Raw genomic sequence first — 26,733 nt, forward strand, 5'->3', positions numbered from 1 at the left:
TTGTTCTCACATAAGATGGAAGAAGTGTCACAGGCTCCGTAGAGTCCGTCAGATACTCCAGTCTTCTTTAACCCTCTGGGAGGCAATCAAGGCCATCTTAAGTATACATGATGGAGTAAACCATAGGCCAAAATCAGTCTCAGTACAATGTCTTCAAAGTTGGACAGTGCTGTAACTAGCTAGCATTACCAACAACACATTTGTCCAAATGATTGATCATTGAATTAGGAGCTGCAAGGCCTTATTCAATAACTATTAGGATGATACCTACAGCAACTACTTCATCAGATGCCACACTGCAGTAAACGAATCCTACCTGAGAGGCCTGACTTCTTGTGATGGTGGCAAGTACACATTTATATTCTGCTCCCACCACTTTTATTCAGCTATCATAAAGTGCATCCAAATTTAGAGTCCCCCCTCCCCTGACAGTCGCACACGAACAGGAGCAAAAGTTTTGTTGCTTGTTTTTTCTATCTGTTTCTATTGTTTTTTTTACTAGTGAACCAGACAGCCAGTCAGAAGCCTCACTGACACGTCAACCATGCTGTGCTTGGTTCAGAGTCAAGTCAAGTCAAAGATATTGTATGATGGTCAGCTTGACAAAGATTGAGAACAATACGTTGGGGGGACATTTAAATATTATCATCCTAAAAAGTCACCGTAGCAGAAGATTGTTATTGATTTAACTGATTTATTCACCAGTGACAGATTTTACTGGAATTTAATAATTGATGTATTCATATTATAACCAAAACAGAGCTTTATTTATTTGTTTTAATGATAATTCAATTTTTTAAAGCTTGGGTCTTATTTTTGTTGTTTTGGACCTCATTTCAATGTTTATGATTACATTGTTTGCAAAATGCAGCAAACTCCCCTTACTGACTAACCAGTTGGCATGTGTCGATGATTACTGCAACTTCAAGTAACGCTGTCTGGCCAGTTGTCTGGTTTAGCTAGCTTAACAACATTCCCCTTGTTCTGGGGGAAAATCCAATTTATGGTGAAAGTCAAATATAGAAAGATTATCTAGGCTGCTAAACTGAGGAGGTGTTTTCAGCAGATGGACTAACCACAGTAAACAAACGAGGCCCAACTCACCCCTTATCATGTAGCTAAAACATGCTAATTACTTAAATAAAACAAAGAAGTCTGTTGCTGAGCGATAGATTTGCTGTTGAAGGCTATAGCCCTTTTTGTCAATACAAGAAAAACAGGATTACACTTTGTTTTAACTGCTAGCGTGTCTACCCTGCGTGTTTGGTCTAATCAAATGTATGTCCTGCATTGAAGCCTGGAAGTTCTATAGAATTATGTGCTATATTATGTTCTTGAACTGCAGTATGTGAGCACTGCAATCTTAAGTGAATGCATTATGCTATTGTTATAATTTAAAGGTTTATTTAACTTACTACTCAAATACCTAATTTACTTGGATTTTGCAACACAATTTTTCTAAAGCACTTTTATTTATGCATTTTTTTTTTTTAACACAGCCAATAACAGATTAAGGAAAAATTGCTATCAACTGTGAAATGACCTGCTGAGTACATAGAGTATCTGGGTCACAATTCTTTAATAGCCTACTTCAATTTATGTTAACTATTATTGTAAAAAATTTAAATTGGCTAATGTATCATCAACAGATTTTAGAACTCTCAAATACCAACTTTGGTATCTGCCTCAAAAATCCGTTGTCATTTGGGCTCTACTCTGGTGTTATTATAACCGATTAGGCCAATACTACGAAAATAAGATCTAATTTGTAATAAACCATAATTGTACTATAAGAATAAGTTAATAAATAGAAGTTATGTCAGTGGATGGCTGGGTAGACAGAGAATGGAGATCAAACATTGCCCACTGAGATTTGGTCTAGACAGTGGGATATCATGTCCCTGACCTGAGGAGCTTAGAGTCCTAGGCTAAGGTTGAGCTGACTCTGCAATCAAAGCTGGAGCTGCCAACCACCATCCCATAAGATACTGGTGGATGAGGTTCTGAGCTCACCCTACCAAGTAGCTTATCTATCATTTTGAAATACCTGTCCAACCTTGATAGTTTGTCACATCTCTGAGCACTCCTGATTCCCCTCTACTGGGCACTGATGGGTTCCCCAATGGGGAAATCATGGTTTTACTGGTGGCCAAAAAGTTTAAAGAGGAATGTTTACCCTAAATAGCTTTTAGCTATAGCTCTCTGTCTATCCATTCCTCTTCATCTACCCACCACCTAAAAGTGTCCCTCTCCTTCTTTCTGACCCATGCCACCAGTATTTTCTAGAATGGTTCGATTTGTAAGACCTTCTTAGATGAAGAAAAATATGACTTACTTTTCTTAAAGGAGGTAAGAAAAATAGCATCTACAGTATTCAGACAAGGGATTAGATGACCAGCATACCACGTGCATACAGTATATGGAGATAGATACAAAGAAGATCACACAAATAGTTTTTCCTGCTCACAACTGCACTCTGGACTCTGTCTTCTCTGAACACTCAGTCTTCCTCCACGCAGCAATAATGTGTAGCTTAATGCCTCATTTGCTGCTGCTGCTGCTGCTGCTGCTGCTATGGGAATGAAGCCCAGTACCACTGGCTTGTGCCAAGGCCTACTGGATAGTTGCAGAGGAGACCACTACTCCCTAGCTTGTCAGGACAACTTAGGCCACAAATCAGACTTGTTGCTGCCTTTGTTAACAGGCATGTACCATACACTGAAGTTGAACTTACTGTATAGTACATGGAAACAGACACATAGTAACTTGTGAGCTGTTCACTGCAATGTACTTTATGTTCCAGGCTTTCTACACAGGTAGAACTAATAGAAAAATCGGGATAGGGCTGAATGAGTCATCATTTTTATATCACCATCATAATTTGAAAGAGTATGATTGTCAAATTGCTAGAGCTTTAATTTAATGACACATGATTAACAATTATTAACTATTTACACGAGACCAAAGATGACTTTCTGCAAAAAGAAACTGCTTTTTGTAACTTTAATGTTTGAATAAAATATGGACAGTAGGCTGTGTGTTTTTGTTGTTCAAGAACACCAACAGAGTGCAGGGCTTCCCTCAGGAAGTTGGCTAGGTAACTGCCTCTCTGTCTGATCACAGTCAATGCAAATAACACAGAGCTTGCTAATACAAGTCCATCTGGTCTGTATCTTAGTTGAAACTAACTTCAGCCTAATGCAGACTCTAAAGGGCAAAATGTATGCCCAGCTGATGATTATCAAACTTTAGCCTGGTGTGCGGCAGGCAGCGCAGTGATTAGCTTTTCTCCCACATCCCGACTTCATCTTGAATGATTGAGTCATGTGTTTTAACTTCTTCCGACTTGTAAAAACAGAAATTTTTCTTTTTTACAGACATGCAACCTGTGGCTCTGATTAAGTACCAGAAAGAATCCGCACATCAGTGTGACTGATCAATCATTATCACCTATAAAGCTCAATCAGACAGACCCTGATGCATCTTGTCACGTTATCAATGTAGTTAATAGATGATGGTGTTATTTTTCTTGTCTTAATTCTTCTTAATTTTTTTTTTAAGGTTAATATTTTAGTTCACAAAAAATGTAAATGTAAAATTTCAGTTGACAATAGTTGAGGCAGAATGTATTTCAAGCAAGGCAGCGTGCTGCTGCCGGTAGTGTTGCTTGCACCCCTAGTGTTTTCTGGGGTGGCGCAGCTGTGGACAGAGCTGGTGTGGGGAATTCTATGGAGTATGGTGCGGTGCCCTCTCCTGGTGTTTCTTGTAGTGATGTTGCTTGTTGTTGTCACCATACCAAGATGTTTTGAATCACTAGCACAGAAGATTCTTTTAGGGTCTAACTCTGTAATTGCAGTAGGGATTTATAGGCCCCCATCTGCTGATTAGGGTTCTATTGATGCTATAGCCGATCTACTTTATCAGTTTTCTGAAGCTGAATTGATTGTGGTTGTTGACTTTAATCTGAATTGGCTGAATGATTCCTCCGATTATCGTAAGAGATTAGTGGTGGTCTCAATTTATCCCAGCTGATGACAAAACCCACAAGTTCAAATCTTAAAGATAGCTCAGGGTCTACCCTAAAATATAAAATGATATTTTTTACTTTCTTGACATTTCTGACTTTCTTGATCAATCAATTACTCATGTATATATAATTCCAATCATTTGTACTTTGTTGTTTTTGGCCTTTGAGCTGCTGGAAAGCTTGTATTGTAACAGCACCTTAATAGCAAACAAAAAAAACAGCAAAGTTGAATGGACCGGAATGAGTCAGTGAAATGAGTATTGCTTTTAAAGAGAGAAATTGCAAACAGCCAAGTGGTGAGTATGATATGACTATGTTGTTGTGCTGATAGAATTAGTGCTGTGGAAATGTACATTATACTTCAGGTAAACATATACAGGTAAACATGGAGGAGGTGTTGAGTTTGTATTAACAGTAAATTAAAACAAGAGCAGATCAGAAAATAGGGGGGACTCCTACTGAAATATGATGAAATATCCTTATGAAACAAGGAAAATTTGGAACATTAATTATCTCTATATAAAATCTCTTAGCTATCCACCATGACTAAATACAGTATGTATCCTAGGTTCTTCATCTCAAGTTAAGTCAAGTAGATTCAATTTTATTTATATAGTGTCAACTCATAACACAAGTTATCTGAGGACGCTTTTCATATAAAGCAGGTCTAAACTGTACTGTTTACAACATTATTTAAAGAGACCCAGCATCCCCCCATGAGCAAGCACTTGGAAACTGTGGCAATGAAAAACTCCCTTTTAACAGGTAGAAACCTTGAGTAGAACCAGGCTCTGGGCGGGCAGCCATCTGCCACCATCTCGACTGGTTGGTTGGTAAAACTTTTTTATTAATTAAAGACTCATGATTTAATCATGCAATATGCTAGTCTACACACCAAAGGCTTAGTGGGAGACTGTACAAATGCATATAAATGGATAGTATTGAAGAATCAGCAGTCCCAAAGGTTTTAAACTGAGGTTTTTGGATTGCACATTTTTTAAGAAGAATTGTTCTTCCAGCCTTTTTCTCTAACTGTCTGAATGAGTGTGACAGTCACATTTTTTAGCAGAAAGTGCACTGCTATTACATGGAGCCCTGCCCCTCTGCATGCTCTTCTTATCCGTCCATCTGTGTTAGCATCCTGTTACCCAGGAGAACAACACATTTGCAGTTATCTTTATCTGGATATCAGGAATCTTGGCCTGTAAAACTGCTACAGTTAGAAATGTATTCAGACATTTGGGTGGAATTGTAGTGTCACATACAAGACATGGTGATGGACTACTGCAAATTCTGAGGATGTAAGGGAGCGTTACTCGGTACACAGCAATAGTAGCACTGGCAGAGCAAAAAAAATTATTATTTAACAATGCATTCAATACACATAGTTTCTAAAATACTCATTAAATACTCATACACAAGATGGAAGTATGGCACAGAATCCTAACTCTCTGTGGTGTTGCCAGTTTTGTTGGCCCTAAATTACATACACTTAGGTCCATTAGTATTTGGACAGTGACACAATTTTTGTAATTTTCCTATGTACACCACAGCAATGGATTTGAAATGAAGTCTTCAAGATATAATTGAAATGTGGACTTAAAACTTTAATTCAAGGGGTTTAAGAAAAATATTGCATTTACTGTTTAGGAATTACAGCCATTTTTATACATAGTCCCTCATTTTCAGAAGATCAAAAGCTTTTTGAAAATTAACTTTTCATTGCCAGGTATGGCCTGTTCTATTGTTATTTCATGACAAATTAAGCATATAAAAGTTCTGGAGTTGACTCAAAATGTTGAATATGCATTTGGTAGCAGTTCATGGGAACTCTCAATATGCAGTTCAAAGAGGTGTAAATGCAAATGAAGCTGGACAACATTAGGCTAGAAAAACAAAACAAACCTATCAGAGACATAGCGGAAACTTTAGGGGTGGCCAAAATGTATCAATTTGGTTCATTCTAAAAAAGAAGGAATGCATTGGTGAGCTCAGCAACACCAAAAGGCCTGGAAGACCACGGAAGACAACAAAAGTGGATGATTGCAGAATTTTTTCCTTGGTGAAGAAAAAACCTTTCATAACATCTAGCCAGGTCAAGAATGCTCTCGAGAAGGTAGGCAAAGTCTACAATGAAGAGACACCAGCAAATACAAAGGGTTCACCACAAGGTGAAAATCACTGGTATCACTCCAGAACAGAAAGGCCTGATTAGACTTTACCAGAAAACATCTAAAAAATGCTGCACTTCTGGAACAAGATTCTCTGGATACATTAAAGCAAGATGAACTTGTACCAGAATGATGGGAAGAGAAGAGTATGGAGAAGGAAAGGAACGGCTCAACGTCCAAAGAATACCACATCATATGTCAAACATGGTGAAGGCAGTGGTATGGCATGGGCATGTATGGCTGCTAATGAAACTGGGTCACTAGTGTTGATTGATGACGTGACTGCTGAAGGTAGCTGGTTGAATTCTGAAGTGTATAGGGCTATGCTACCTACTCAGATTCAGACAAATGCTGCAACACTGATAGGACAGTGCTTCAAAGTATAGATGTAATGACCCAAAACCTATTGCGAAAGTAACCAAAAAGCTTCTCAAGGCAAACCAATGTAAGAGTCTTCAATGGCCAAGTCAATCACCTGATCTCAACCCAATTGAACATTCTTTTCACTTACTAAATACAAAACTGAAAGCAGAAAAACCGACAAACAAGCAGCAACCTGGCAAAGCATCTTAAGGCAGACGATGTACATTTGTTCCAGACTTCAGAACGTCATTACTGGAAGGATTTTAATCAAAGTATTAAAAATAATCATTATATTTATAATTATGTTGGTTTGTCCAATTGCTTTTGAGCCTTTTCAAAATGAGGGACCATGTATAAAAATGGCTGTAATTCCTAAATGGTCAGTGCAATATTATTGTTGAATCAAAGCTGAAAGTTTACATTTCAATCACATCTTAATGGCTTCATTTCAAATCCATTGTGGGGGTGTACAGAGGCAAAATTACAAAAATTATGTCACCGTACAAGTACTTATGGACCTACCTGTATATACAGTATACTGCACTGTAAGCATGCAAAGTCTTCATGTATATTTGGGCTTTTTTATTAAATATCTAAATATTGATACTGAATCAGATGTGAGGAAATCAATCTGGCAACCCTGCTCACTCATCTAGTAGTATAAAAATGGATCAATTTATAATCCACAAAGCCACAAACCAGATGGAGAGAAACAAGGCTGTATGGCAAGTGAAAAAAATTAAGTCACGGCATGCAGCAGCTGAAAATCAAAAGGAAGACGCCACGGAGGGGAATAGCAGGCAAACTGCAGGTGGTCAGAGTAAACAAAGCTACGAGCCAATTGAGATGAGCAGAAGAAATTTTAAGAAGGACAGATAATTGTTAATTTGTCCTCAACAGATCCAACCTTTTGTGCTTAATATGCAACCGAAGTTTCTGGTTTCAGCTGAAGTAGCTTGGAGTACAATTTCCAAATCACACACCCAAAATTGTGTGGGTTTTAGTGTTTGCGGTAAAAGTTGCACTCCTGTTGACGATGTCCTGCAACTATGGGTCCCATGGAAAAAATTGTGAAGACAAGTGATGTCAGCAGTAATGATCATAAAGATGACATGAACTGTTTTATCCTGAAGGCACTAACCTCAGTTCTTTGTGACTTTGTTTCTTTGTTTCTTTTGAATAACCAGCGGTAAAAAGGCTGATGAAAGAGGCTGCTGAACTGAGGGATCCAACAGAGCACTACCATGCCCAACCACTGGAAGTAAGTTCACCACAGAATATTACATTGCTGCCGTAAGTGTTAGTATTTGTACTATATTACTTTAGCAGCTGAGGAACCCCCACAACACTTCCCATTCTGTGTAGTCTGATAGAGCATCTTTGATGAATGCAAGAAATAGGCATTTTTAGTTTGGGGGAATTCTGTGTCTAAAACTTTGGTTTCATACAATTTATGTCTTTAGTTTTGTCCATCATTTCTATTAGTTATAATAAGACTGTAATCACCCAAGTAATACGATCTGAGAACATGGTGAAAATCACAGAATAATAGTAACAAGCTGTCAAGTGTGTGTGTGTGTGTGTGTGTGTGTGTGTGTGTGTGTGTGTGTGTGTGTGTGTGTGTGTGTGTGTGTGTTTGTGTGTATATGTAGATATATATATAGATATAGATTTATAGATAGATATAGAGAGATATATAGATAGATATAGAGAGATATATAGATAGATATAGAGAGATATATAGATATAGATATATAGATATAGATATATAGATATGGAGTTTATCCACCCTTGTTTTCAACCTAGTCTGTATTTGAAGGCCAGCCTTTGTATTGTAATACATTAGATTGTGCTGGTGTTTTTGGTTGTCAATATTTTTTTTTACATTGTTAAAGAGTATCGTAACACCCCCTGCAAATTTTGTCGTTAAAGTAACTGCTCTGCATTAGCACAATACACAAATGTGGGAGTAATTGTTCATTGTTCGCAGTTCAAGTCAGTGTCAATGTTTTCACTTTAGACAGACATGAGAGGTCACAGAGTTTTCGTGTCTGTAGCATGCAGTCAATTTGACATTTCCCTCTTATTCTTCTGCAGGATAACCTCTTTGAATGGCACTTCTCCGTACGCGGGCCCCCAGATTCAGATTTTGATGGTGGAGTTTACCACGGCAGGATTGTACTTCCCCCAGAGTACCCTATGAAACCCCCCAGCATTATCCTCCTCACAGTAAGAAGTGGACGAAGGCATATCTCACTCATATCCAATTATTGTTCTGCTGAAGCGGAACAGGAAGACATCAAATCAAATGATCAAAGAGTGGAAAAGGGACAGCATGTCATTTAACCCTCAGCTATTTCTAGTTGCATCACACATAGTGACAGTTGTAAGAATAAAGCCTGGGCTGTCACCACACTGTCAGAGGGAATTGCACTGGTTTTGTGGGAATATGAGATTGTCTTATTACAGTGCATTCAGAAAGTATTCAGACCCTTTCACTTTTTTCACATTTTTCTATGTTGAATCGTACCCCAATACCCCATAATGACAACACGAAAACAGTATTTTTAGAAATTTTTGCAAATTTATTAAAAAGGAAAAACTGAAATATCACATTGACATAAGTATTCAGAGCTTTTACTCGGTACTTAGTTGAAGCACCATTGGCAGCAATTACAGCCTTGAGTCTTTTTGGGTATGACATGAGAAGTTTTTGCACACCTGGATTTGGGGATTTTCTGCCATTCTTCTCTGCAGATCCTATCAAGCTCTGTCAGGTTGAATGGGGGCTGTCAGAGGACATCCATTTTCAGGTCTCTCCAGAGATGTTCAATTGGATTCAAGTCAGGGCTCTGACAGGGAAATTAGCTCAAGGACATTCACGGAGTTGTCCCTTAGCCATTCCTGCGTTGTCCTTAGGGTTGTTGTCCTGTTGGAAGGTGAACCTTCGGCCCAGTTTGAGGTCTTGAGTGCTCTGGACCAGGTTCTCATTAAGGATATCTCTGTACTTTGCTCTGTTCAGCTTTCCCTAAACCCTAACTAGTCTCCTAGTCCCTGCCACTGAAAAACACCCGCACAGCATGATGCTGCCACCACCATGTTTCACCTTTAGGATGGTATTGGGCAGGTGATGAGCGGTGGCTTTTTTGTTTCATCAGACCAGAGAATCTTGTTTCTGACAGTCTGAGAGTCCTTTTGGTGCTTTTTTGCAAACTCCAACTGGGCTTTCATGTGGCTTCCGTCTGGCCACTCTGCGGTGAAGCCCCGATTGGTGGAGTGCTACAGTAATGGTTGTCCTTCTAGAAGTCTCTTACATCTCCACACAGGATCTCTGGAGCTCAGCTACAGTGGCCATCGGGCTATTGGCCACCTCTTTTACCAAGGCCCTTCTCCCCCAATTACTCATTTTGGCCAGGTGGCCAGCTCTAGGAAGAGTCCTGGTTGTTAGAGACTTCTTTCATTTAAGAATTATGGAGGCCACTGTGCTCTTGGGAACCTTGAATGCAGCAGAAATATTTTTGTAGCCTTCCACAGATCTGTGCCTCAACACAATCCTGTCTCTGACCTCTGCAGGCAGTTCCTTCGACTTCATGGCTTGGTTTTTGGTCTGATATGCATCGTCAGTGAGACCTTATATAGACAGGTGTGTGCCTTTCCAAATCATGTCCAATCAATTAAATTTAACACATGTGGACTCCAATCAAGGTGCAGAAACATCTCAAAGATGATCGAGAGAAATGGGAGGCACCTGAGCTAAATTTCAAGTGTCATACCAAAAAGTCTGAATACTTATGTCAATGTAATAATTCATTTTTTCCTTTTTAATAAATTAGCAGAAATATCTAAAATCCCATTTTTGCTTTGTCATTCTGGGGTATTTAGTGAAGGTTGATGAGGGAAAAAAATGAATTTAAAGGATTTTAGCATAAGGCTACAACATAACAAAATGTGAAAAAAGGGTAGGGGTCTGAATACATTCCGAATGCAATGTATATTCAGACAGCTGTCTGAAACTTGCACGAATGACAACCCTATAAATGCCAAGTATTCTTGAATTGTTGTCCAGCTACTTTTTTCTCTTTTTTATAATATTCCTTTTTCAGTTTGCATTCAGTCAATTGCAGCCTGCATTTCCTCATTCCTTACTCTCAACTGTTTCAAACTTCCATGTCGGTCGATTGGTCTGAAGTTTTAAGAATGTAAGTTTTATTCATTTCTATCCACCCACATGTTCGCCTCCACTGTCTCTTTATTTGCTTTCCTCCTAGCCAAATGGAAGATTCGAAGTTGGGAAGAAGATTTGCCTGAGCATCTCTGGCCACCACCCAGAGACCTGGCAGCCTTCTTGGAGCAGTAAGTATCCTCAATGACAAGCCCCAACTTCTACAAATATAGCTCATTCTCTGAGTTCCTCTAGTTAGTTCTTTGTACAATTAAAGTTCAGTATTTTGGTGTAGTCTGGAGGGTCTGGAAAAGAATGAGTCTCATTATTCTTAGAGATGGAAAATTTGAACATTCACAGAAATTTTCTAACGAAAGTGTAGAAAACTATTGATGATCTGTCCAGATGTACTCTGGTTTGCATCTTTTTATGTGTCAGTACATGCACAGTTATTTTAATTATTGTGTTCTGAGGAGGAATCTTGACTGAAAGTGATGTTGCTGTTGATTATTATCATAAATCCCGTTACCTTAATTCTCTAATAAAAGTTAGTTTTCAGATAATGACAAGTCCAAAATAACATCTGGGGGTGTGGCCAGCAAAAACGAATAATGATGAATTGCTAAAAAAAGCAGGGTAAAAGACATTGAGGAGGGGTGCTATTGTTGTACTTTAATCGCTCACATGGCAAATACAGCGTGATGTACATTTTCATAGCACTCGTTTCATCAGTACAACAACAGAGTCATGTCATACTCGTCAAGACAACAAGCAAACATGGAGGAAGTATTGAGTTTGTATTGACAGCAAACAGTATAAACATCACATTAAAACATGAGCTTGTAAGGAAACACGTAGGCTTCTTTCTAAAATATAAAATGATATATTTATAAAACTGGGAAATGAGAAGTAAAGCTTGACCAAATTAGCACCGTTTGCAGTTGAGGTTAAAAAAAAAAAAAAAAAGTCTTTATTTCAAAAATTGGCAGGTATCACACCTTCAACCAGAGAGTTGAAGGTGCATTAGTCTTTGGTTGGACTTGAGGCATTCCATCTAGCATTACAGTCCATCTACAGTATATTGTACAACATGGGCCCAGTAAAAATTCTGTTGAAAAGTTGAAAATGTCTAAAAACAATCAAAAGCAGTGACGAAACCAATACAAATCATGTCCAATCAATCAATTTTATGTGTTTTTTTTTTTCTCTGGTATTTTTGGTTCCAGATTTTTCTGAAATTAACCTTATATCCTTACTGTTGGTCATTAAAAATTAATGAATATTTATTGAATAACTGATGGTGATGCTCTTCTCTGTCAGAAGGGCATATTTCTGTAACCTCTAGAGACAAAACTGATCATTAATTTCTTCCAAGAACTCATTTTAGTTCTCTCCTTGCAATTGATCCTTTCTGAGTTCTGCTTTTATGCTACTTCTCAGCTCGGGACTTTAATCAGTGGGAACTCAATGGGAGATGATACATCTTCCTCAAAGCATTTTTCCTGACTTCGCTCTCATAACCAAAAAAACATGTTTTAACCAATAACACAATTAAATCAAAGACAAAGGTTGCTCTAAACCTTTTTATAACAACATGCTGCAGGTCACATTGCCGGCCATTCCATAGAGATTTGACTTCCCCTGTTGTGTTCTTAAAATGTTGTGTACAAGTTGTGTCTCGTCCTGTTTGGAATGACCGTAGGAGGCCTGGCTTGATAATTGCACTGAATACCGAACGTTACAGACAGGCCAGCTGTAGTAATTCCATGGTTATGCTCTTGGCTGCTGCTTTAGTTTGTATGCTGCTCCTACATATTTAATTAAGTGTGGCTAAGTAATTCAAACATTCCCTCTGATATCACTTTGGAGAAGATTTATAATTTCACATTTTACATATTCCTATTTATTTAGATACATATTTGATTATAGAGTACACATATACACAGATCCATTCATCTTTTCCAGAACCTAGAAGACTCAAAACTATGCTACCTGGAGAAGTCCATTTAAATTGGGGTACAGCAACATTGAAATAAACACAAATGAAAACACAAAAAGGAAGCTGAAAACCAGGGAAAATGCCCCTTGGTATTTAGCGTGTCACAAGTAGAGAAAAAAACAGTACAAAAATGCCAAAAAATTGCCGGCAAAATTATCACACACAAATTTAATGATAATTCCCTGAGTGCAGTTGTATGGACTTTGTCAAAGGGTGTTGGCTGCTGCCAGGTGTAAAGAATTATGTGATCTGCCATTGTTTTTACTGTGTGTTGCCACTTAGCTGTTGCCTAATGGACAAGACTAGTCCGTTATGAACAAAATTCAATCAAAAAATGTGTTTTAAAGGGCCTTAAAGGACCATACCAGTTATTTCTCATATCTGAGCCAAATAACTACCATCCCCCTACGTTTTCTGTTGGTGCCAGTCATTTCCCAACACATGCAGCCATATTGTAACTTCTGTAATATTTTGTAGACTTCTCTGACCTTTCAAAATGAAATTTGCAGGTGATAAACACCTTGAATTTCAGTGTTTTGCCTGACAAAACAAACGGCGGCATTTATAACTCAAAATAATCATTCCTTTTGTGTATTTCCATATTGGCTTAGCAGAACAGATGTCCCGTCTATGAGGAGTTCTGATTGGACAGTCTGGGAAGCAAACCACATTCTTGACCAAACCTCTAGCTAGTTAGGATGGACTTTGTCAGCTTAACTGTGTACGTGGCAAGAAAACCCAAACCATGAAGTATGTGGTTCCTGGGTGTGAAAAAATGATCACTGGTCGATTGATGGTCTCTACACAAGTACAAGTTCATTTTCGCTGTTTGCCTACTTATGCCCTCCAGCACAGGTTATGTCTCATTGCAATCCAACATCAAGTCAACACAGTTTGTGTCAGTATCATCTGAGAAGAAATTTTAGGTTTTCTATTGTTTCAGTATACTCAAACAGTTGCATTTCCATTGTAAATCTAAATAAATACTATTGTAAATTGTTGTAAGTTATTGTGATCCTTACTAGAAGAAACTGAATGCACTCTTATAGTAACTTAGTGTTGATTGCAGTGTAACAAATTATGACATTATACAGTATAATGCAAAGCCTGTTTTTATTCCAAAAGCAGGACATGTGTAATCAAATGTAGTTTACTTGCACTTTACTATAATGGAGGAATTCTATAGATCATTAATAAAAGGTACATATTACTTTATAGTCTCTTCTGATATAGTCTGTTGATAATTTGCAATGCAGTATATAAAGAGTCAGTCTGTGAATTAAATCAGGGCTTCAACCCTGAAGCCCTGATGACCTCTGCTACAGCTCTGTCCAGTAGCAGAGGGATATTTCCAGCAAAGCACATGAGGGAAGTACTCTCTTCCCACCGCCCTTCCCAAAACATTCTCCTTTGAGAAACTACTCTGAAACGATGCGGTAGGCCACCTATCTGTGCTAGCTGAAATAAAAGATGAATATATATAAATTCAGGTTACAATATATACACCCTCCCTACCTATTCGTAACCAGAAGTTTATTACGGTGAGTAATAAAATAGTAAAATAACTAACTTACTCATTAAATGGTACTATCAGGGCCTTCTGCTACTGGTCACTTCTTCCAGTTGATTTTTGGACCTCTAAGAAAACATGTCCAATACACAAGGATTCAGGTGAGCCCTGAAATTGGGGTGAATTGTCACACATCAGTTCATTTCAGCATCACTGCCTCAATCCTCCAAGAGTGGTTCCAAAATATCCCATTCATGGCAGCAAAAACAATATGTTGTGGTCTGTTGTGTGATGTAGTTTGGCATGGGTTGCAACTACACACTACCAGCTGCCGTCTGTTGGTTGGTGTCCGGCATAGCGGTTGATGATTCGACGGCAGTGTCCCATATTCTTAGTCTTTCCCTGTCTCTCTCTGCTCAGCTTGGCACCATTTCCTCTCAGTATACTTTGGCCCAAACTGATATGGTACAACAGTCATTCCGCAGAAAGTGTAATTATCTTCTTGTCGGAGCTCCTCATCAACACATTTACTGCCTGACTTCTTTGGTAACTAATATTTGTTTACTAACTAGTAGACTTTCCAGGTCTGAACAACCAATGAGAGCACACATCAACATAAACAAATGGTGCATATATATGCCATAATGTAGCTAAAACTGTCCCCCATAAGTATTAGGAGTAGTATTAGTATTAGTAGGATAAATATTTATATTCCCTGTCTCCTGTTCCTAACATCACAGATTGTGAATGGAATGCTACATGGCAGCTGAATGGATAAGCTCTGTCATCAGACTTTCACTTCAGTAAGTGAATGCACCACCAAGAAGGATTCAGAGATCACTTCGCGATTTTAACATGGATAAAACTCCAAATTAAGTTATTTTAACAGCTACCATTGCGGATGTTTCATTTCATTATCAGGCATTAGCTATGCTGAGCAAGTTTCAGGTCTGTGTGTGAGTTGATTTTGATAGCATAATGAAACAAACTGAAACCAGTGAGCCTAGGAAAAATTCATTTAAAAGTTATGTCGCCACATTAATTGTGAAATGACTGTGGATAGTGAAAATTGTAAGGTCGAAGGATTTACTGGACTGATGCAATACTTCTAAAATGGTCCTTTAACATTCAAACCCAGAATACTAGTGTGCATGTATTGTCAGTGTGAATATGTGGTAGTTATTAAAATAAAAACCAATGTGGAAAACCTTTAAAGTTAGCTTATCCATCAAAGAGAGATATAATAGGCTCCTAGATGCTTTATTCAGTATACTGGATCAACCAGAGCACCGTCGAAACAAAGCCAGTACTAACACAGAAACAAAAAAATACCTGACCCTGACCATTTTGCAACACATGTCTCCTGCCAGCTGGAGAACGTGTGAGTACAGACACATGATCGATGTCATCAGGGGTAAATCCAGGTTTTTGCTCAGAAAAACAAAGCATCGTTCCCCCTTATGCAACATGGGTTCTGAACATGACAACATGTCCAACCTATGATGTAATTTAACCTTCTGTTTTTTAACAAGCAAAGTTTAACCTGCTCTGTTTTTAATTTTTCTTATCTCCTCTTTGTTTTACTCTTCTTCTTTTCTGTTTCTCTTCCAGTCCGAACTGCCCTAATTGCTATAATTGGATTCATGCCAACAAAAGGAGAGGGAGCAATAGGATCCCTTGATTATACCCCAGAGGAGAGGAGGGCCCTTGCCAAAAAGTAAGATTTGTTAGATGAAAATCTTTCCAATGTTTACTCTCTGCGGAGCATGTGCTGTGTATGCAGTACTATGGATTGAGAATGATAATGAGGGGAATGTGTGGAGTGATGTGGAACAGTGTGTCTAACTATGATGAATCTCTGTCTGTCTTTCTGTCTGTCCTTCGATTTTCTTGACAACTGCTCATCCAGTTGACTTCAAACTTCACATGTGTATTGTTGACGACAAAAGGAAGTGCAGTGTCGACTGTGAAGGTTTTTGGATGAGTGGTTCTCAAGAAACATAAAAAGAAGAACATTAAATAACAGTCGGTTTGGGCTGGGGCAACACATGGATTTCCTTGCAGAGGATCATCTAAAGTGTGGGACTATTTTAGACAGACCCAAGCTCTGCCAATTGTAAATGGCTTATCACAGCTGCAGAACTGCTATCCAGGTGACGTGAAGCGGGAGCATCCCTGAACGCTGTAAGACATTTAAGACACAGTGACAGCACTGCTTTGTTTACTTTTCATCCCCACCCAGCACGATAACTTGCATTAGGATGATTAACAGGTGGAACAAGTAATTTATGCACCACTTCGGTTAGGGTAACACAACGTTACACCAACTAACTTTACAGACTGTTGTTGCAGTCTGAACATCGTTTAAAATATTTTCCTTGCTGATGCAGAAATACATTTGCCAGGGATTTTCTTAACTGCATATTACTTCAATGATGAAATAAATCCATGTCATTCCCATTTTACGATTTAAGTCAAATTCTTTAGCAAAAATACTGATTCTCCAGTTCAGGGAAAGCATTACTATGACACATAATGAATATAATATAATATAATATATATAAAATAATCACTCACTTGCCAGTTTATTAGGTACACCTAAATAAAACTGTTTTACTAATAGTTTTTCACCCTTAATTCATATAAATGAGATGGACAAAATGTTAGGAACACCTCTCAGTATATCCAAGTACAGATCAATAGCACCACAAATTACAGTCTCCAAAATTAACATAACATTAACATAAATCAACACCTCTTTCAAACAAATTCAGTAAAAACATAATAATTCTCATGAAGGGAGGATTTATTGCAGGGCTATTCCATTATGCTGCATTAGTTTTATCTAGGTGTACCCAATAAATTGGCAAGTGAGTGTATGTATGAGTGTATGTATGAGTGCATGTCAGTGCAATCCTTTTGAATTTGTGGTCCAGTATTTTATGATCACATATCTGACAGATAAGATCTATTATTATTATTAATTTCATAACACAGCAGTGACGAGGAATTAGATGATTACATGATTGAATAAAATATTGAACTATTAATGAGATGAGAAGCAATTTTGAAGAGGCTTTGCAAACTCCATACAAGCATGTAACATAATCAACACCTGAACCTCAGTGGGCATGGCTCCTGCTAATAACTGCCAAGGTACAAAGGGAAGGGGGCTCGCCCAAGCTGGTTCTGGTCTTGCAAGATGACAAATCCATTATCACCAAACTACCCAGTCTCTGGAAGGAGGATGAGTGGGCACATTGCTCTTGATTTCACACCGCATTTCCCAGAGAGAAAAATGGTACAAAGCCAGAGAAGGACAGGATGCAGCTAAAGTCGCTCTTCTATTAGCAGATGAGATGGGGTCTTGATCAGCCGGCTGTTTCATTAGCACATGGAAATGAGATAGACACTAAGGCGCACTTTCCTATCCATCCCTGAAGGAAAACCTTTTTTTCCCTTCATTCTAAGTCTGAGGCAGCACTTCTCTTTGGTTTTCTGACCTTTTTCTGTTTTTGTGCGCAAGCATCGACCTTTGCATGCAGCCTCTTGCAGTTGCTCCTGCTCATTTTCTTATTTTTCTAACGTTTTAGCTTTTGTCATACTTGTTTAAATTTTTACTAGTATCTTATTTAAGCTGCACCTTCTCTAAACATGCTAGTAAAGAGAGTTCCGGTCTGTTTTTTTCACTGTGAAATTATTATTCTAATTCAGCTACCTTTTTGAATGCTATCATTCAGCTATGCCAACTCCGCAGTCTCCCTATCATCATGGGCAACGTTAGATCACAGGACAATAAGATGGACGAGCTAGCGACCCTAGAGAGGAATCGGAGGGCCTTCCGTTAGTGTAGTGTTATGTTTCACAGAGACATGGCTACATGAAGACTCTCCAGATCCCATCACTACCATCGAGAGCTTTCGAATGGTTTGGGCGGACAGGAGTAGAGAGCAAAGAGAAAAGAGGCAGCGAGCTTGCAGCTTTTATTAACAACAGATCATGCCACCCTGGTCAAATTACCATAAAGGAACGTTTCTGCAGCCCAGACATTGAACTGTTAACAGTGGGCTACGTCCATACTACATACACGCCATCTTGGTTGTTTTTTATATTCCTCCCTCTGTTAACGTACAGCCATGTGTGATATAATCCACTCTGTTATCACAAGATTCCAGACTCTGCACCACAGCGCTTTTGTCATGATCTTTGGGGACTTCAACAAGTCTCTCCCAACTATCACTCAGTTTGTGGATTTTACTACCAGAGGAGACAGGACACCTGGACCTGCTGTATGCGAATGTTGAAGAGGCCTGCTGACTCAACTTTGCATATTACTTTTTGCATATTTGCAATTGTACATTTTCCTCTTCGCTTACTGTGTATTTATTATAATTACTATTTTATAGTAGTTTTTACTTTTTTTATTCATTTACTTTCTCTTTCCCAACTACGTGTTGTGCAAATGAAAGGCAATTTCCCTGCGGAGATCAGTAAAGTTTATGTGACTCTGACTCTGATCTCCTGATTCTATGCCCCTGGTTCTTGGGAGAGCTGTCAGTCAGAGAGGGTACAGCAGGAAAAGGCTCCTGTCCAATATTTTTTACAGTTTGCCAAGTTTATGGCTGTCAAATAAAGTGCCTTAGACATTGACTAGCTTGAGATGTGGCAGGACAAACTCATGGGGCCCTGAGGAGGTCTGAGAAGTCACAGAAATGATAATGAAAAATATTATTCCATATACCTGAGTTCACATTTCATATACAGGAGACTTGTTGTAATTTCCCATATCGTGATTTCAGTTGTTGCAAGTCATTTACAGTGCAGGTGTATTGTGACCTAACTGGTTGTCATGTTGCATGGTTTTATCAAAGGATCATGTTATCCACAGAACAAAAGATTAAAATAGTTTCAAGAAGATAACACTTTAAAAAAAAAAAAAAAAACTGGAAAAGGTAGAAACTATGCTTTACTCAGTGGACATTTATCAGCCTTTTATCCTGAAGTGGAAGAGTTGATCTCAGGCACAAAATTGCTGAATTAAGATACTTATGATTCCTTCAAAGTACACACAATATTTGTACTAGTAAGAATAGTTTGAGTTAGATTAAATCACACATCATTCACTGTTTTCTACTGCTTAAAACTGGTGACAGGTCTTGTAGTAGAATATACTGTAAAAAGCCCTTCACTGGTGCAGTTCATAACACCTACAGTACATTTAAAATTTAGATTTGCTCAAATTATTCTTGTATTTTCATTTATTTAAGTCACACCAGCTAATAGTGTCACGATTACAGCAACGCATTATTTCTTCTGTTGAAACTGTTTTTATGCCTCCATGCTGGCGACAGCCATGGCCAGAGGCATTATGTTTTCGGGTTGTCCATCCCATTCTCGTGAACAAGATATCTCAGGAACCCCTTGAGGGAATTTCTTCAAATTTGGCACAAACATTCATTTGCACTCAAGGATGAAGTAATTCGATTTTGGGTGGTCACAGGTCAAGGTCACTGTGACCTCACAAAAGGTCCATCCCATTCTTCTGAACACAATATATCAGAAGAATGGGATGGACCTTTCTTCTGAACACTATATATCAGGAAGGCCTGGAGGGAATTTCATTATATATGGCACAAAAGTCCACTTGGACTGAAGGATGAACTAATTAGATTATGGTGGTCAAAGGTCAAGGTCACTGTGACCTCACAAAACACATTTTTGGCCATAATTCAAGAATTCATATGCTAATTATGACAAAATACACTTAATATTTTTTATTAAATTCCTTCAAAGTCTTCATTACCTATGTGATATGAGTCTGGACAGACATGTATATAAGCTGCAACTTGACTGGATGGCAATAATAAACTTTGCAATAAGTTCAGTTCACAGAACTCCAGGAAAGAACTTGAATCAAAAGTTCCTATGACCACTTGCCAACAGGACAAGTTTGAACTTGTTTTCCTGGCACTGCGATTTATTTGTGCATGGAGTTCAGCTATGCATGGATCCTCTAGGAAATATACCCAATTTAAGACATGTAAGTATTCTTTTGCACTATTTTAATCGCAGTTTTAGCCAAGTTGCAGAGTTAAAATCGCAGATTAATGCGGCAGTCTGGTCGGACAGAAATTGGATGCAGCTATGTAAACACAGTTATTGCAGAGAGTACAGTTAAATATGTCCATAACTTTGGTTAAGTAAAGTAATACCACCTGGTTCAGAATTTACTGTAATCTCCAGATGGTTAATGTATGTGTGTATTTTCAATACTGTACCAATTGATGTAGTTTGTTAAAGTTGTAATGCTAATTGCGAGTAGCACATTACCATGCTGGGGCACTAATCCCTATTAGCATGTTAGCAACATTAGCATAGCTCTCAGTGTGGGAGTGTTTGGTTTTGTTAGCTAAGACCTAAAGCTAAAACTACCTTCGTATAATACATGAGCTTTTGGTTGATTAAACTGACTGAGGGGGTGACCATTTGTATTCATTAGGCAGAGGACCAGGTAACTCTCCCTGCACCCTGTGACCAATAGAGGTCTCCTGCCTCCCACAGTTTCAGTCTGAGCTGTTGTTACCAGCCAGAGCACTGTGTTGGACTGTGGCAGCAGCCAGACTAGTATCCACACACAGCCTTTCCCCACCATTCCTCATCTACTACTTATTTCTCTCCTGCCTATGTTTCATGGACTTGTGAGTACAAATGTGAGTACAAATTAACATTGCATGTGTGTTTTATTTGATAGCTTGCACCAGCAGGTGTTATATTTCTGATAGATAGTTAAGATTAGGTTAGATGATTAGTAATTTGTTGTTGTTTGGAAACAAGTACATTATTTTTTTTGTTTACAATAGAATTTCAGCCAAAACTTGTTCTTCATAGAGGCTTGCTATTGGAATTAAAATAAGGTAATATGATACTCTAAAGGAAAAGTAAAGACCAAAGGAATAAAGCTCCATCTGAAATCAAACACCTGACATCTCTTGAACTTGATATTTGTGCTTCCACTAAAAGTATGACAATGTATATTTTTAATAAGAGTGTTCTATCTGTGTGTCTTATAGGGAACATCAGAGGATAATATGCACAGGGACTTTAAGGAGCTCAATGAGCAGCATCATCGAGGGAACCTCAGGGCTTACTGGTCTTGATAATGTGGCGAGTGCGTGCTGCATTCTCACCGCCCCCTCCTCAGCCTGACATTCTGAAGTATCCTTCAAAAATTTTCAAACTCCAGCAACTTAAAACACTGAGGCTAAAACTAAACAACATGTACATTAGCCAGGCTTACGTAATAAAACATGGCTGTTGGCCCAACACAGTTTGGGATTGTACTAGTACTAGTACTAGTACTAGTACTAGTACTTCCTACTTCCTACTACTAGGAATTATTTTTGATTAACATGGTTTGAAGGACTGTGTTTATGAATGAGACATTGAGCTGCACTCTAAAATTGTCATGACTGTCTTTTCAAAGTCTTGTCATTTTGGAAACTGTGACACTCAGCAGGTGTGGGTGCTGTGTAGTGTCTATGCTCTGAAGGTTTTTAAGTAAGCTGTATTTATTCTATCTAAATGGTTAAACTGAAACTTTATATAGGTTAAGTATTTTGGAAAAATTGTAACCTTTTGGGGGCAGACCTGATTTTTTTAGTTATGTACCTCTGATTTGGATTATAATCTTTACATGTTTAAGTTTAAACCATGTTAAAATGTACTATGTTATATAACAGGAAATGTATGATACTAGAAGAATTAATTATTGTATTTGGTGATTAAACATTAATGATAATATGATATTTGTTTTTCAATTTTGTTTTGATTCTTAAATTTCAAATTGTGTTAATGCTGACTAATTATTTAATGTAGATTTTATTCACTATACATAGAAAGAAGAGTAAAAAAGTTGAAAAAAAATTGACTATTACAACTAATGCAGCTTTTGAATTTTGCTCAGTTTAATCAAGTATGATGTTAAGATGACTTTAATGAAGTCGGATGAACTAATTTTCTTGACATTTTTATGTAGGCTTTACTTAATTTTTACTGTTACAATTACTGTATATTATTGAGTTTTATTTTGAGTAGATAAATTGAGAAAATTGAAAGTATGGATCCAATAAATTATTCCCAAAGGTGGTTTATGTTATTATATTAGATCTGCAAGGACAGAGTCACAGGGAATGAAATGAGAACCACACCTTCTGAGTTGTCACAAAGAAAGCCAAAAAAAAAAAGGGTCACTTTTTGACTGCCTACATGGTAAGAATCTTTTACAGTCGCGTTATTATAATCTTAATTGTCTTATATGAAGATATGTCAAGTTTGGGACTGTTAATAAGCCTGATAAAGTTGAGTTTTTTGATGTAGCGAACACTAGCCAGTTTGGATGTAACATTAGGTGTTAACATTATTTCCATGGAGTCTAATGTTAGCTAGCTTACTTGTTAGTCCAAATTCCACTTGTATAACGTTACCGAAGTTAGGGCTCTGGGATTACTCATTTAATGTTGAGTAGTAACATTGAGAATTAGCAAGGTTATTACTGTCATAACCATGACTAGCTACATTGCAGCTTATGATGAAAGCAAAGATCTTGGGGGGCAAATGTTTTGTTAAGCATTCAGGACAGTCTTGGTATCCATTTACTTTAACTTTCTGAACTTCAGCTAAGTTTAATGTTATGTTTACAATCAAACTCAGCTAAAACTGATATTGTTCACTGATGTGTTTATATTGTGATTACAGAAGCAGCCTGTACTTGACCTTTGTCAGTTCAAACTGTAACTCTGTGTCACAGTCTTTGAAAGTAATCTAGAGGTTGACAAAACTTCGCACAGTCACAGAAATCTTACACATTTTCGTTTTGCCTTCTCTTTCCATCCAAGATTGAGCTAAATTTATTTGTTACCTGAAAAGTTTTTTTTCCCTTAATATTAAATTGAAAAGTTAACCCATATTATGAAAATAAATGCTTGAAAATAATGTATACTCAAAAGCTTTATTAGGAATACCTGTACACCTGCTTATTCATGAAATTATCCAATCAGACAATAATGTGGCAGCAGTGTAATGCATAAAATCATGAAAATACAGGTCAGGAGCTTCAGTAAATGTTAACAGCAAACATCAGAAAGGGTGAAAAATGTGTGGTCTCAGTAACATTAACCTTTGCATGATTGCTCGTTGGAGCATTTCTGAAAGTGCTGATCTCCTGGGATTTCCACGCACAACAGTTATTCGAACCATTGCTGCAGACTGCTGTGTTGATCAGAGAGGTCAGAGGAGACTGGTTCAAGTAAAAGTAATCAACTTTTTCTTGCCCCACTTTGGGCCCCTTAATACCAATCAATTATCGTTTGAATGCCTTTATGGCCACAATTTACTAATCTTCTAAAGGCTACTTCCAGCATGATAATGCACCATGTCACAAAGCAAAAGTTGTCTTAAACTGGTTTAGTGAACATGAAAATGAGTTCAGTGTACCTCGGTGGCCTGCCCAGTCACCAGATATGAATCCAATAGAACACCTCTGGGATTTGGTAGAGCAGGAGATTCTCAGCATGTATGTGCATCTTAAAAAATCTGCAGAAATTATGTGATTCAGTCATATCAACATGGACCAGAATCTCAAAGAAATGTTTCCAAAATCTTGTGGAATCCATGCAACGAAGAACTGAGGCTGTTTTGAGATCAAAGAGAAACCCTACCCAATATTATATTGTGTTCCTAATAGAGGATGTACACTCACTGAGCTCTTTATGACAACAGAAAAACTTATTAAATATATGGTCAGTAGACTTGTCATTATGCATTGTAAGTACATCATGTGGACACTTGGTAACATAATTTTCAGTTAACTGTTACTGCTACGAATAAGGTAATGAGGATCAGGTTCTCTGCAACCAAGTTGACAAAAAAACTGTACATACAAGTTCTATAGGTAACATTCAAAACTTTTTCCTACAGATAGTGTCAAATATGAAAAAAAAATCATAAAATCACATCAGAATTAAAATAAATAAATTAATAAAAATGTTATTTACAAAAAAGATCTTGTGAAGGATTACACAGATTTTTGAAATAGTTTTTGTACACCCCCCCCCCCCCCCCCCAAGTATATTTCTGACCCATGGGAAGGACTACTGTTCCAAATGGTGTATCCACCACCTGTCAGTCATTCAATTATGTTAAGATACAACATTCATTCATTCATTTTCAGTGCAGAAAATGATCCCGCACTGAACTACTATACCCAAAAAAAATGTTGCTTAAAGCTGTGTAGATATGGTAATCATCGGCCTATAGACTACTATGACTTGCCTGTGGTGGGCCAGCTGGGCAGTTGACAGTTGGGGTGCAGGTGTCACAGCATACATTAATGTTTGAAAACTCAAGTAGAAAGTGTTTTAACTAGCATTTTGGAAAATCCTTATACCAAATATATTTAGCTTTCTGCATGTGCATTTCAAGTTTTTTCATGTGTTTCTTCATGTTTTTTGCTAGTTTTTTGCAGAATCTTGATAATTTGCAACGTGTTAGCAGTTGTGCATACCAAAATGCACTGCATTAAAAATGTTACAGGTACAGATGAGCCAATGATATTCAATCCAGGTAGTCCAGTTCTAATAATAGCCTAATGAGTTAGGTGGTTTTTAATACAGCACAGAAGTTTATGATTCCATGAAACAGAATCTTACGACTCATGGCAAATATAATTTTATCCACCAACTCGATGATCACGATGATCACTTCACAAAGTAACATGTCTCCCAGGAGAATCTAATGTGAATGTGCATTTGCACGTATTTAATTGGCCAGTGCATTATGTTGCAGCAAACTTTAAGTTAGGTCCAACTTTTTTTGCTTGACAACCCTACATGTTTTTGTGTTGGGAACCCCACTATTCCAACAGAGTGCTCAAAATGATATAATTGAGCAGATATGGCCTCATGACCTACTACATCTAAGGGCAAAATTGTTCCGAATGGACACTCGAAGTCTGGGCAAAAAGCAAGCTATCATATCCTCCTTTTGGTTGCATCCTACAGCCTCCCCAATTTCTCTCCAAGAACTCTGTTTTTTGTGTATCATTGTAATCTTGACTCGAGCAATCATACAAAGGCACATTATGGGATCATTTAATACCATAATGTATCCAAATCTATCCATGCCACCTTTAGCCTGAAAAGCTGTACAGTTATATTGTGGTGTTCTTCAGAGCATTATTCATCCTTCCTCTTTGCAGCTTTAACATCAGTCCATTAGCTGATGCAAGGGACGATTAGCTCCTCTTTTATGTGTAGAATTTTTATGTTTTTTCACATCACTGCACTAAGCGGCTGTCTTGATCCTTTTCTTAACAATATTGCCCTTGATATTGCCCCCCTTCCAGGATGGACATGAGGGCCAAAAGGTGCATGCAACAGTCTGAACCCTTAGCAAGTCCTGTGAATGTGCCATAGCTAACAGTACAATCAGACAGCTAGTGCCAAAAAAACACTCTTTCATACACACTGACGGACACAGCTTTTGAAGCTGGGTTTTCTGCCAGTTCACTTATAGGGTCTTTAAAACTTCATAATCAAGGTGCCACATTACCATTGGCCGAGTGCCAGATGATGGTACTTTTTTTTTTTTTTGCAGATGAGTCACCCCCTGCATAGGCTGCTAACTTTGTGTGATTTAACATTTAAATGCCTGAGTAGTTCAGAGTTCTTTGTCAGATGTCATTTCTTTGTCAGAGTTGTTCACTTTCTTTGTTTATGTTGTCAACGGCACAATTTCTGACTGTCAGCCAACAAATCTTATCTGTGGTTTTGTATCAAACACACTTGACTGGCTGCCCAATACACTGCTCCACAATAATTATGTGTGTTTGTTCATGTTTACACTGCCACATTTTGGGCAATCATCACTTCTTCATTCTGCTATTTGAGGAGTAGGACTTGATTTTAGGGCTAATGTTAGATTGGTTTTAGATTGAGGGATAGATTTAGTTGGAGAAACCATCAACCAGTCAGAGTTTTGTGTTGCGAATAGGGGCGTTAACATTCTGCATAGTTAGCTAGCTACCTAGCTACATTGACTACACTGACAGTGTTACTGTAAGTCAAATAACAGAAATAACTCTTAAGACGAGACACTAAAGGCAAAACCACTGTTTTTTCATGCACTGTGCAATTTTGAGATTGTGGACTGTTTTGCTTTCATAACATATCTTCTTTCAGAGTAGTGGAAAGAAAATGTCCCAAATACATATTTAGGTGTTTATTTCACTACATTTTGTCTATTTGCTTCTGTAGATTTCAATTACACTACATATCTTTAAAGGCTGTTTTATCAAAATTAGTTTTTTCTCACATGCTGAGCCAGAAATCACCACTTCAATAGCACTTAGGTATAAAACTGGAAAGTTTGGTATATGTATCTGTGTTCTGAAGGGTTTTTTTTTTTACAGAGGACTGGTCATATATCATTCATTGCCTGATTTAT

At 37.8% G+C, this 26,733-nt stretch overlaps 1 protein-coding gene across 6 annotated transcripts in view; it reads left to right on the forward strand.

Moving 5' to 3' along the window:
* The window catches only part of ube2j1 (ubiquitin-conjugating enzyme E2, J1), a 54,888-nt gene that overhangs the window by 11,531 nt on the left and 16,624 nt on the right, over positions 1-26,733 (forward strand). For all 6 annotated transcript variants that reach the window (XM_040124815.1, XM_040124816.1, XM_040124814.1 and 3 more), the window contains 4 exons: positions 7,749-7,822; positions 8,659-8,790; positions 10,830-10,914; positions 15,844-15,949. In XM_040124815.1, the coding sequence (XP_039980749.1) occupies positions 7,763-7,822; positions 8,659-8,790; positions 10,830-10,914; positions 15,844-15,949 (383 nt within the window). In that variant the 5' untranslated portion in view covers positions 7,749-7,762. The remainder of the gene's footprint in view (positions 1-7,748; positions 7,823-8,658; positions 8,791-10,829; positions 10,915-15,843; positions 15,950-26,733) is intronic.

The sequence above is a fragment of the Xiphias gladius genome, chromosome 4 (assembly GCF_016859285.1).
Source record: "Xiphias gladius isolate SHS-SW01 ecotype Sanya breed wild chromosome 4, ASM1685928v1, whole genome shotgun sequence".
NCBI classification, from domain to species: domain Eukaryota; kingdom Metazoa; phylum Chordata; class Actinopteri; order Istiophoriformes; family Xiphiidae; genus Xiphias; species Xiphias gladius.